Here is a 14293-nt window from a genome sequence, read left to right as displayed (position 1 = left end):
GTTTGCTGTAGTTTTGGGCATTTTTGTTCTCCTGGTATATATATATATATATATATATTTTGTAAATAATTTTGTGTTTTAAAAGTTGTTTTGTGTATTTTTTTTTTTTGTCGCTTTTTGCTCTTGGGGTCATTCTTATTTTATTTGTATTTTTTTATGCTTGTCGTCGTCTTGTGTGTTTCTAGAGAAAATGTGTTTATTTTTTGTTGTCCCTTTGTGCAGTTTCTGCAATTAAATTTGTTTGTGCTTTGAAGTCTTTTTGTGTATGTTTGCTAGTGTATTTTTGTTGTCATTTTGCATATTATTTGTTCACTATTGTATGTTTTTTTGTCATTTTGTGTATTTTTGTTTTGGTTTTGGATTTCTGTGTTTTTTCTGTTATTTTTGTGTATTCTGTACGTGGAGCCGTCTTGTTTTTGATTTTTTAATTTTTCCCTGTGTGAAGTTTCCTTCATTTTTTAGTCATTTTGGGTATATTTGCTGTAATTTTGTTCTCCTTTTTGTATTTTTCTGTCATTTTGTCTGAGTTCAAAGTTGTTTTGTGTATATTTTTTGCCACTTTTTGTTATAAGTCATTTTTGTGTATTTTTTGGATATCTTTTTTGCAGTTTTTGTCATTTTGTGTGTTTTGGAGTCATTTTGTCTATTTTTGTTGTTGTTTTGGAGACATTTTTGTATATTTTGGATTTCATTTGTGTGTTCTTTGCTATTTTTGTGTATACTTGTTTCTGTTTCTTTTAGTTTCTGTAACTTTCTGTATATCTGCTTTTATTTTTTTAATTATTTAGTTTGTTTGCTGTTGTTTTTTTTTTAAAATGTATTTTCCTGTCATTTTGTGTGTTTTTGGAGACATAAAAAGTAGACCCCCATACCGAATAATATATTTGTATAAAATAGAAAAGTATATAACAAAATCAATTTAGTTTATAGGGTTAATTAATTCATGGAAAGTTGATGTAAAATCTAAACAAGGAAAAACTAATGTGTTTTCCTGACCTCAGCCTCCATCCTGTTTCGAAACGTGTCCACGCGCTCCTGTCCCCCCCGCACCAGCCCCCCCTCTGATCTGGAGGAAGAAGACGAAGGGAGCAATGACCGCGGGTTGGTATCTTCCCGTTGTGTTTCCACTTGTTTCACACATCGTTCACTATTCGCCTCTTTCGAGGAACGCAGGGGGCGTGACGATGATAAATGTGTTTCTGCTTTACAGGGAACGTAAAACAGTGGGGATGAAGTTGGTGAAAAAGAAGCCGCGGAGACGACACACTGATGTAAGTCACGCAAACACATGTTCCCACGTATAAAAAGGTGAAAGCCAAGTGGTTTTATTCGTGGGAAGACTTTGCAGAATCCACCCTGTGGATGTGCACATGTGTGCGGAGCAGCTGAGTGACCTCATGTGCCTGTTCTCCATTCAGGACCCCAGCAAGGAGTGTTTCAGCCTCAAGTTTGACCTCAACGTGGACATCAACACAGAAATCGTTCCTGCTATTAAGAAGAAAACACTGGGGTAAGAAAATAAAGAAAATATCCTCAAGTTGTTTAAATCAAACGCAAACTTTTATCCTTGGTTTTTGTTGACAACAATGACTAGACCAGTGTTTGTCAAATGGGGGTACGCATTGGCACTACAGGGGTTTACTTGAGAGAGAGAGTATTATCATACTGAATATTACCAGAAACTCAGAAAACAACAAAAACACAAGAAATAAGAGAAAAATACACTGAATAATAAAAAATAACAGACAAATGACAACAAACACACACACACACTGAGAGAAAAATACTATTACCAGCAACACACACAACAAAGACACACTAAATGAGAGAAAAATACACAAAATCACGACAAAATACACAAAAATAACAGAGAAACAACCAAACGGCATCAAAAACACACACTGAGAGAGCATGTTTCAAATAATACCAACAGCAAAATGCACAAAATGATGATAGACATGATCTTGATTAGAACATGAGCTGAAAATACAAAGGTCAGTGTTGGTCCCACGTGAGAGGGAGATGAGTGGGAATTATAAAAACTATCAAATAAATCTATTCAGGAAACAATAAATACTATTTCTTTCCACTCATTTACAAAATGAGATTATTTAAAATGTGCGTTGTCACTCATTCATTCTATCATTATGCTCTATAGATGTTTTTAAATAGTTTTCTGTGATAAATGTAGTAGTCGGACAAAGGGGACTTAGATTCAAAATGAGAGAAAAAGGGACTTGAACCACTGAACTAGACTATGACTAATTAAGAAATATTAGGGCTGGGACTTTAACGCGTTCATTGCAATTAATTGATTACAGAAAAATAACGCACTCGAAAAATCAAGCAAATAAAAAAATGTCAATTGTTTTGTTTTTGTGTGTTTTTTTCTTTTTAAAGGAGTTTGCATGTTCTCCTAGTGTTTGCCTCACTTTCCTCTGGGTACTTTGGTTTCTTCCCACAATCTAAAAGCAAGTTGCTCCATAGGAGTGAATGTGAGTGTGAGTGATTGTCAATGTGTGTGTGTGTGTGTGTGTGTGTCGTCCTGTGATGGACTGGTGCACTGTCCAGGGTGTACCCCCACCTATCCTCCAAAAGAAGCTGGAGATGGGCACCAGCAGACCCCCGTGACCCTGAAACAGGAATAAGTGGGTCAGAGGGTTTTGAAATTAATTCTGGTTCTGGTTGTGTGATATTTGGATATTTACGGGGAAACTAAGACGAGCTCTTCATGTTTTAATCTCACCAAACAGAACGACCAACAGATGGACTTTTTGACAAAAAATGATCTTGTATCATGTTGTCCACCTCACACTGATGGCGTAATTTGTGCCGATGACGTTTCGTTAACAGTCATTGATGCTGGAAGTCTGAATCTGTGAATATCTGCCAACTTTACCGAACAGTGTTACGATCCAAATAGTATCCAGATAATCTGGTGAATTTAGCTCCTGGACATAAAAAGAAGCAACACATAAGTCACATTACTGGTGAATTAAAACTTTATTAATACATAAATAGATGAAAACCAAAAATGGATCTTATGTAAAACATGCACATGATATGTGGTGTAATGAATCTACTGGTGCTCCTTGTTTCTTGTGATCAACTTCCGTGTGTGTTGACGGCTGCTGTTAGCGGTATTTATAACGTGCAAAATAAAAAATTTTACTGCCCTCAAAAAAGCTGTAATTGTTTTTGCTAAAATGTAAAATGGCAGAAGTTCTAACATCTATTGTTCCTCACACCAGCCTCACAGTCGATAGTCACCAGTTTATTTAGATACCATTTGGATCGTAGCACCACAAAGCATAAACGTGAGCAGCTTTTTACGAGTTAAAACATCCAGAGACTGAATGAAAACAGGAGCAGGACCAGAAAACTGCTGAAATAAAACCTAAACAGTCCTATTGTGTGAGGAGACCTGGTCCAGGACCTGTGGAGGGACTTCAGTTCTCGCCCTGATTTCCCTGTAAATATCTAAATATCACACAAACAGAACAAGTTAAAAAAACAAAAAAAAAAAACGCTGCTTATCTGGTTTTTGGTTTTTCTGTTTTGGTTTTAAATCAGTAAAAACAAAATAAGTGTTTATTTGTTATTTTCATTTAGTTTTAAAATGAAATAACCAAAGATAATCAGGTCTGTTATGACATGTTAATGTCACCTGGTCATAATGTAAAAAGGTATTTGGTCCTGATCAATCAATTGTTGGTCATTCTATACGCTCTGAATGACAATGCTTTACCAAGAAATGCCAACATAGCTCCAAAGGTGTCATAATTTAGCGAATGAACCTTAATGACAGCCTTCATGACACCTTATTAATGCTATAATAATGACAGTGTAATGTCAGCCTTTAGGTTTAAAACTTTAAGTGTTACCAAACTATCTATATTTGGACTAAATGTGGTCGTACGCATTGATCTCATCACATCTAATAAAGTCTAATCTAATGTAAATCTGTTTGTGTGTATTTCCAAACATATCAGGTTATTCAATGCTGAGTGTTATTATATATTTTAGTCGACTATATCTGTAACAGAATGAAGTCTTAATGTCATGTGTCTTCTTAGGGAGGTTTTAGGTCCAGTTTTTGAGAGAAACGGCATCGAGTTGTCCCGTGTGGACCTGTTCCTGGACCAGTCCAACACTCCACTGTCCCTCAACTTCGAGGCCTATCGATTCGGAGGACACTACCTCAAAGTGAAAGGTAAAAAAAAAACATCACGAACCTTCTCGCCTCCTCCTCGTTCTTTGATTTGATCTCCACAAAGGGTTTGTGGGATTTTGGTTTTCGAGTTTTAAAAACACGTTTCAATCTGGAGACACAAGTTGTGAAACCACATCAAAGGGTGGAATAAAGCACCAATAAAAGGTTTTGTTGTTAGCAATGTGTTCAGAATTACAGTTACACAGACTCCACATACTGTACTTGAACAGTGGCTTGTTGTTGTTCCACGTATTAAAAACTCTTTCACAGACACGACTTTATCAAAACCAAAGTAGAAACGTTTAATTAACATTCAGTGCTCCACTTTCTTTAAAGCCTGCTATCAGTGCTGCTCTATTAATTATTAATGAAGTCTGGCTCATTTACATCTGCAGTAGCTGTAAATAGCGATCATCAGTTCTCAGTGAAGGTTCCATTCTATAGTGTTTAAAGTCAATAAAGTTGTCCTACATGCATTCAATTACTTTAATTATTAGTTTAATTACAAGCTCTATCAAAACATGATGTTTGATTCTAAAGGTTTAATCAGGTAAAGTTCTTCTAAAAACAGTGGAAAGTGTAGACCAGGGATGGGAGCATTTTTGTCGTCGTTTTATATATTTTACTCTATTTTTTTTTCTTCCTCTTTTTGTGTATTTTTCTGTCATTTTGTGTATTTTTGTTTTCATTTTGTTTAAAATTCTCTCATTTTATGTGTTTTAATTTTTATTTTGTGGAGTCATTTTATGTATTCTTGCTTTCACGTTTTGTATTTCTCTCATTCTGTGTCATTGTTGTCATTCTGCATGTTTTTAAAGTCATTTTGTGTATTGTTGATGTCATTTTGTGTGTTATTTTCTTCTCATTTTGTGTGTTATTGTTGTCACCGTATATTTCTCTCTCATTTGCTGTATTTTTGTTTTAATTTTGTATGTTTTTAGAGTTCAGCTCTTTTGTGTGTTTTTAGTCATTTTGTGTATTTTTGTGGTCATTCTGCGTGTTTTCAAAGTTAGTCTATTGTTGATGCCTTTTTGCGTGTTATTTTTGTAATTTTGTGTGTTATTGTTGTCATTTTGTGTTTTTTTTCTCTCAATTTGTGTGTTTTTGTTCTCTTTTTGTGTGTATTTGGAGTTATTTTGTGTTTTGTTGTGACTTTGTATATTTTTCAGTTTTTTCTTAATCCTCTTTCTGTGTATTTTTCTGTCATTTTGTGTGTATTTGGAGTAATTATGTGTATCTTTGCTGCTGTTTTGCAGATGTGTTTACTTTGGGGACCACATAACAAACAAGTTTACTGTGTTTACGGCTGCAGGTGAAAAAGGCTAAATCATATTTAACCTTCCCATAAAAGTGTGTCACGGTTACATTTCATACGTTGATTCGTATGAAATCGTGCCATAAAAGCAGTCCAGCTGCATGAGCCACAGCAGTTTCTACTGAGGCTGTCTGACCACCATCTGAATCATGAACAGAAAAACCAGACGAGTCCGCAGCTGTGCAGGAACATCATACACGACCATAGACATAATATATACATTGTGTTGTAGTTGCATGTCTTTCACTAGCCGAGCCGTCTGCTATCTGATGATACACGTCACTATCGTTCATCTCTATGTCTGTAATAAAGGCTCCATGAATAGACTTTAGTCTGATTAGTTCACAGAGCAACAAACATTAATCTGTAGACGACTGAAGGAGAGCAACTGCAAAATATGAGGACAATGCTTTAGATCATATGTGTCAAACTTAAGGCCTGGGGGCCAAATACAGCCCTTCAGACCATCCAATTTGGCCCGCAGGAGACAGTAAAGACCTGTGAATGAAACTCAACAATAGTTGCAGGTACTCACAGTTTTCCTGGTGCTTATATTGCTGTCATTTTTTATGCTAAACTGTTTAAAAGATAAAAATTCTTACATTTTCCTCAAATTATTCCATAAAAATTTCCTTAATCAAAAATAAATTGTTCACAAAAGCTAGGAAATTTAAAGTGAAGATCCTGTTGGGACTGATATCTGTCACTTATTGATTGGATGTGGTCGGTTTCTTAAGTATTTTGTAATTTATGTATACGGAGAAGTGTAAACTAGGACACAATAATGTTAAAATTACTTGTTTCTCAGCATAAAATCTGTGGCACACTTAACATTAAACTGCTAAAATGAGTTTGACACCCCTGGTTCAAAGTGTCAATATTGGCTTAAAAGTGGCAGAAAATAGTAGGAACAATTAGTTTAAACTGGCAAATAATGGGCATGGCATATTGTGAATGTGGTTAAATTAGAAAAAACATAAGCATGAAATATGGTGAATAGAGGTTAAAGGTGACAATAACGTGTCAACATATGTTACATTAGGTGGGAGAAGTAGTGGAAAGGGTTTATAAGTGCCGAAAATGTCTTGAAAGTGGAAAAAATGTGCAGAAAAGCCATTAAAATGTGATGAAGAAGTGGCAGAAATGAGCAAAAATGCATTAAAAGAAGCATTAGTTGCAGAAAAGGCATAAAAATATGCAAATACGTGCCTTAAATTGTTTCAAAAAATATTTTTTGTTTTTTTAAAAGCATCTGGTGACCCCCTCCCAGTGTCTTGCGACCCCTAGGTTGAGAACCCCTAGGCGTGCCTCTTTACACCAAGGATATTAAAACGTTATTTTGGGTTAAAGCTGAATTGGATCTTTGTGTTTGGTTTCTATGAAACACTTAATAATGTTTTAAAAGGCTGTTAAAGATCAAAGGAAACACAAATTATTCTTCATGTGACGGTTTTACCATAAAATGAGCTTTTACGTGACTTTTTAACCAATACACACGACTTTTAACACTGCTGCGTGTGTGTGTGTGTGTGTGTAGCTCGTCCAGGTGATGAGCTGAAGGTGGAGCAGGGTGTGAAGGACTTGCGTTCGCTCAGCCTCCCCAACATGAAGCCCTTGGGGGTCCAGGGCCCCTACATCCTCACTCCAGGCACAGAGAAGGTGGAGCACAGGTCCCTGGGACGGCGGGAAAGCATCGATCTGCTGGTGAGTGAGTTTGTCTGGACACACACACACACACACACACACACTGCCCTGCCGCACACTTCCATATCCTCCGTAACAGCTTCAGCAACTGGTGGCTCAGGGGCCACATGAGGCCTCCTGTGTAATTTTCTGTGGACCCCAAAGAAGTAGTACAGAATGACTCGAAATACCTAAAGTAAAACAAGAAATACACACAATGAGAACAAAAAATACATGAAAAGGCGGAAAAGTACACAAAACCAAAGCAAGAAAACCACAAAAAAACACAACACAAAATGACAAAGGAATTACACAAAATGATTTGCAGATTGTACAGAGTGACAACACAATATACAAAACAACACCAAAATTACAGAAAAAATACACAAAATGAGACAAATACACAAAACAGAAATATATACAAAAACAGAAACAATGACTCCAAAAACACCCAAAATGAGAAAAAAAATTTAAACAAAGGAAAATAAAAAATACACAAAACAGCAGAATAATATACAAAACACCAAAATGATTAAAAAACACACAAAATGAGAAAAAATGGAAATAGAAAACAAAATTACACAAAACAGAATTGTTTTTTTTTTTTTTTAAACATCAAAATGACTCCAATAAACACACAAAATGACTCAAAAAAAGTTCTTGGTGTTGACTCTTATGATAATGTATATTATCTCTATATTCCTAAGTTTTTAAATATATAATAAGAACAGGGATTTTTCATTTTCATTTTATTATTTATTTCATTCATTAAAAAAAATGCAACAACAGCATTTACACGAATGAAAAGGAGCAGAAAGAAGTAAAAACTTATAATGTCTGCCCCCTATCAACACAAAATGATTTACACTTCCAGTTCCTTTGAGCTGTCTCATGCAGCCGTCTTATCAATTACAAGACATCAAAACACAAAATACAAAATAAAGTTGATCAAAACACAAAATACAAAATAAAGTTGATCTGCTACTCTGCAGTGTTATATTTCTGTAACATTGATAATTTAACATACTTTTTAAACACATAAATGGACTTAGAAGTTTTAATTTTACAATCAAGACTGTTCCACAGGGCGATTCCTTTGATTGAGATACTGTACATCTTTCCTTTACAGTCGATTGAAACCTGGGTTTTGTAAAAACCTCAGTACCTTTTAGTTCATATCTACTTTTTCTCTTGGTGAATCTGTTTTGCAAATTGTTTGGTAAACTTTCCAGATGAGCTTTATACATGGTTTTTAGAAGCTTATCCTCTACTAGTTCATTAAATGTCAGTGTTTGTAGTTGTATGAATAAGGGATTAGTGTGGTCTCTGTATCCACTTCCACTGATCGCTCTGTTCTGTAAAAGAAAAATTGGATTGATGTATGTTTTGCAGGCACTTCCCCACACTTCAGTGCAATAGGTCAGATGTGGAACAATCAATGAGTTATACAACAGAAACAATGCATTCTTATTTAGAGAATCTTTGACTTTATGCAGTGCAGCTATTATTTGGGAGACCTTTACTTTGAAATTATCAATATGTGATTTCCATGTCAAGTGTTCGTCAATCATAATACCTAGAAACTTAAACTCATGTGCCCTTTCAATTTCTAATCCGTCGATAAATAATGACGCTTCGGCATATTTCCTTTTACTACAAAAAAATCATAAATGTAGTTTTGCTAATATTAAGGGACAATTTATTGGCATTGAACCACCTCATAATTTTCTGGAATTCATTCTCTACAATTTGTAGGACATCTTTTAAATGTTGGGACGACGTTGGTTGACCTCTAAATGATTAAAATGTACGCACAACACAAAAACACACTGTATGTATATCAGTCAAAGGAGTTAATCTATGGAACAGTTGTAACATTTTGTATATTTCATGTTTTTTTTGGGGTTTTTTTCTTCCCAGAATGTGTTTTCTTTAAAAAAAACTACTACTTATTGAAGTTAAAGCAGCTACTACCAAACCTTAACAAATTACAATGTAATTATCACCCATAATGCACAGTGAGCCCCGCCTTAGCATGAGTGATACGAGCCTACCCAGTCGTCATGTGTCATCAACACGCGGGGCAGGGACACGGTGAGGCCGTGGAAGGTTTGCTCATCGTTCTGTGGCGTAAACGCTGCACGTAGATTTGTTCTGTTTATCTTAGGATTGGACCATTACATGAATATATAAATAAACTACCTGCAGGGCTTTAGTGTTTCCATGACAACAAACATTAGAACAGCAGTAATACCATAGGAGTCCTCAGGGGGGCAGTGTTGAGTCATAGCCTGTTTAAAACACACATCTGTCACTGCTGAGCTTTAATCATCCATCATTTCAATAATTAGTATTCTTAACATTTAATGAAGTTTTAACTGTGGGTTTGTGTTTAATAGTCACGCTTAAATATGGAGTTAGATGTGAAATCATCCAATGATTAACACTGACAGTGGTGTGTGATTAGATGTGTGTTTGCCAGTGTGACATTTATTAGCTGTGCATGCTCAGGAATGAACGACAAAATAAATCATATACAACTTGACCCTTTGCTAAAAATATGTTTAATTTATTTTGATCTACGGTACATGGGCAACTAGCAGTCTAGGGGCCAATTTTGTGCAGCCCCCAAAGCAAATGCCCAAAAATGAGCCCACAAACGACAACAGAAATACACAAAATGACAGAAAACATGCAATATGACCCTAAAACCCCCAAAGCTACAGCAGAAATACACAAAATAACTGCAAAATCACAGACAAACACACAAAAGCGCAAAAAAAATCACTCAAAACTCACAAACCGGACAGAAAAATACACAAAGAGCCAACAAAATTACACAAAATGACTCAAAAACACATAAAATGAGAATAAAATGACAGAACAATACTTAAAAGGACAATAAATAAACATAAACAATCTCATAAACTCACAAAATTACAGTCAAATACATATAAGGATAACGATAATGACTCCAAAAACCCAAGACGAGAACAGAAATACACGATGAATCTCCAAAAACACACAAAATGACAAACAAATGCCCAGAAGGAAAACAAACGACACAACAAAACACACAAAATCCAAGAAAAATAAATCAGAGCACAACAAATGAGTAAAAATCACTCAAAACTCACCAAAAAGGACAATAAATAAACATAAACAATCTGATAAACTCACAAAATTACAGAAAAATACATAAAAAAACAACCAAAATGACCCCAAAAACCCAAGATGACAAAAATACACAATATATCTCTAAAAACACACAAAATGACCAAAAAAAATGCACAGGACAACGAAACCCACAAAATCCCGGACAGAAAAATACATAAAGAACAAACAAAATTACACAAAAATACTCCAAAAACACATAATGACAGAAAAATACATAAAAAGAAAACAATAATGACTCCAAAAACCCAAGACGACAACAGAAATACACAAAAAATACTCCAACTCACAAAATGACTCCAAAAACACACAAAGCCTTTGATCTTTCCTGTGTTAATGTTCTGATTGGTCATTATTGTAAATGCTGACATGAGTATTGATGTCTCTGATGTAGTTCATACTTTATTATGTTTATCTCCTGCTATATTCTGATTTATTTAAAATGTTTCATTTCCTGAACCTTTACCTGTTAACGAGGGGAAAATACGAATTATCTTCAGAACTGAGTTTCGTTCCACCTTTGCTGTTTCCAGTAAGTCATGTGACACAGGCCAGTCTTATGTCATATATCTGAGTTGAACTGTGTGTTTTATGAAAGCTGTTGAGATAACATAAAGGTGCTGAGTGCTGCCCTTTGGTTTCCATGGTTACACATGTAGGATTGTGCATTAAAGTGATGTGTATTTAGTTTGGTTGTCTATCTGTGCTCTGAATGTCTCATTCTCACTGTGGATGTTACAGTTGTGAGTCTCTGGGACTATTCTTTGATGATGTTGAGTGATTGTTTTACAACATGAGGGGACATCAGCTGAGCTTCTGATTGGACGCCAGCACATTCCAGTCTGTTTCACAGTTCACATAAAGAGCAACAGTTGCATAAATTCAACCATTTGCACCTTTGACGCTATATCTCCATTTAGCCTTTGCACAAATGCTACTTAAATAAACCCACAGGGCGGGTATAGCCCAGCAGATATGTAGCATTATTAGATGAACATGGTTTTTTTAGTGTGTTTAATGCATCTTTAATGGAATCAACACTGAAAAACCAATGGTTCCCACTCAAAAATCAAGAAATCCAAGATGGCCGCCATGGCCAATTTGGGTAATTTGTCATAACTTTGGTTCTATTTAACATAGAAACATGATCTTAGTGGTGAATTATAGATTTTCAGGGTCAAGGACTTCAATAACATATCTTGAAATACCATAAATTGTGCTCAGAGCATGATCCAAGATGGCCGCCTTCTGTATTCACAAAACTTGGTTTTGTTAGACATAGAAACATGATCTTTAGGGCAAAATGTAGGTTTTTGGGGACAAAGATTGTCATGAAATAGCAATGCTTTACACATGGAAAGGGGGAAATTGCGATTTCTTTGCAGACACAACTATGTATGACAAAGATGCCTTTTATTTCAGACGTTTCGATCTCAGCTGAGTTTCCAAAAAATCAAAGTGATGTTTCTAAAGTTTAGGCAAAGCTGTAGTTTGGGGCGTTCGTCTTCCTGCAGCGAAGTCTCACGGGATGAGATTTCACGAGCGTTATGAGGATCCAAAACAACCTTCAATGGAATCTTTGTTGACATTTTACAAATATCGCTTTTATTTTGCAAAAAAAAAAACTGTAATGGAAACACAACTAATGCCATTGGTGAAAAAGTTTTGTGCGTTGCATTATGGGATGTGGAGTCCCATAGACGGATGGTTGCATAGAAGTGTTTTTACTTCATTCTTGTGTTCGCCCCCAAAAAGTGACACCCCAACACATTTCTGCTGTTTTCATTGAACGTTGCAAAAAAAACAATGTGTGCGATTTTTATTTTGGGGGCTTACACAGAAAAATCTGAATTCAGCTGAAAATGAATGTCTGGTGTTGCATCCCATAATGCAATGCACCAAACTTTTCCAACAATGTCAATAAGAGAATCCTTTTTTTCTCTGATTTATTGATCTATAAGGCCAAACTACAGTACGTTCTATGACCTCATTTGTTCCTGATTTATTTGAATGCTGACATCTACTGTATGTTGGAAACATGACTTTATTATTCCTGCTTTACAAACTCTTCTTCCTCTTTCCTGTGAAATGAAACTGAGGTGTGTGAGTTTTACTGTGGTCACTAAATATACACCAACAACCACACACGTCAATATCAATCATTCACCTCATAATCATCCACTAAAGTCTGAGCGAAGGAAACACAAGCAGAAATGTAACCTTTTTTATTTAACATATTTTATAGATACGGTAGGTAAATACTAAACGACTTTGTGCTTCAAATAAAACTATCCAAATATTCTCACAAAAGTGTAAGTTGACCTTATTCTGTCATAATTAGATTTCTTTTTCCCACCGTCATTTTCCAGGAAAAATCCACCGATAAGTCGCTTCAGGCTGTAAGTCATATGCCTGAATGTGATTAACTAAGAACAATTTGAGCCCATTTTTGCTTATTTTTCACTTTTTTTCCGCAACTGCACCAAACTTGCCAAATTTTTGCTCCTTTGAAATGCATTTTGACACATTACACCCATTTTCTGCCACTTCTCCGACAAATTTCACAGCCTTTTCTGCACATTTTTTTTTACACTTTCAAGATATTTTTGGCACTTATATGAGATGAGATGTATTTGTTTTGCAGAGTTTCAGCAGCAGATAAACAGGAATATATATATATATATATATATATATATATATATATATATATAGAGAGAGAGAGAGGGAGAGGGAAAAACATGTTGCAAGAAAGGAAATTGCACAATAAAAACAATAAACACAGAATACTGGATATACATTTACAAACCTACCAAAACCAATACAGCAATAAAAAACAGAATGTATACATATACACACTAAACTAGTTGACTGTCTGTGGATTGGCTGCCAGTGTTCAGGTTATACACACTTATAAACCCTTTACACCACTTTTCCACCTAATGTCACTTTTAACCTCTTTTCACCATATTTCATGCTTATTTTTTTGCCAATTTAACCACATTCAGCATTTGTCATGCCCATGATTTACCAATTTAAAGTAATTGTTTCAATATTTACACTTTGAACCCTTTTTGACACTTTTTCTGTCCGTTTCATCACCTTTTCTATCATTTTTGGTCACTTTTCACCCATTTTATTTCTGATTAAAACAAGTATTTATATCTTTAACGTGACTATATATTATGGCGCAAATAGTAATACACTTATAATAAATAAATATGGTTAGCACAGATTCATAGAACAATGAACCTTTATTTTGCTGACATTAAAATGACTAATAATTCACATCTATGTGAAATTGTGTTTTTAAAACAACGTTAATTCCATATTCTGAATACTTTACAGTGAGTACAGATTGGAAATTTCTAAGATGTTCCCCTTGCTTTGCTCTTATTATGAAACCTTTTCCAAAGTATTTCCACTGTTTTGTAATGTTTTTGTTACGTTAATCAGACGATAGAGTTATAATAAATACTCGTCCGCTGCTGCAGCCTTTCCAAAAGAAACACAGACTCCCGACTCGGCCTCCGGAGTTGAAAGTATCCGTTATGTAATAACTCGCAGAGGTAGATTTGGTTTGTTTATATTTAGGAAAGACTGCAGAAGCTGCAAACCCACCCCGTGTGAGCATATACTGTACAGACACAATAATCAGGATTCAACTCATCACACAGCGTTTTTAGGCCCTTTGTAGTCGTGTTTGTGAACCCTCACAAACAATGGAAATAATGTATTATTGTGTATGTTTTTAATTGGGCCATTGTGTCATATTTTATTTGTTCGATTAAATTGGAATGTAATTTAATAATATAATAGAACATCTTTTTGAATTAATTTACCAAAAAATTGCCAAAATATTGTTTAAATGTGTATTTATATATATATATATATATATATATATATATATA

General features: G+C 35.0%; 1 protein-coding gene across 5 annotated transcripts in view; it reads left to right on the top strand.

Moving 5' to 3' along the window:
- The window catches only part of plekhg5b (pleckstrin homology domain containing, family G (with RhoGef domain) member 5b), a 105673-nt gene that overhangs the window by 65899 nt on the left and 25481 nt on the right, over nucleotides 1-14293 (top strand). For all 5 annotated transcript variants that reach the window (XM_028452281.1, XM_028452279.1, XM_028452284.1 and 2 more), the window contains 5 exons: nucleotides 1002-1101; nucleotides 1211-1271; nucleotides 1419-1510; nucleotides 4077-4213; nucleotides 7066-7232. In XM_028452281.1, the coding sequence (XP_028308082.1) occupies nucleotides 1002-1101; nucleotides 1211-1271; nucleotides 1419-1510; nucleotides 4077-4213; nucleotides 7066-7232 (557 nt within the window). The remainder of the gene's footprint in view (nucleotides 1-1001; nucleotides 1102-1210; nucleotides 1272-1418; nucleotides 1511-4076; nucleotides 4214-7065; nucleotides 7233-14293) is intronic.

This window comes from Gouania willdenowi, chromosome 7 (genome assembly GCF_900634775.1).
Source record: "Gouania willdenowi chromosome 7, fGouWil2.1, whole genome shotgun sequence".
NCBI lineage: Eukaryota > Metazoa > Chordata > Actinopteri > Blenniiformes > Gobiesocidae > Gouania > Gouania willdenowi.
Note: the sequence above shows the minus strand (reverse complement) of the source record. Positions and strands in the feature narration are given on the sequence as shown.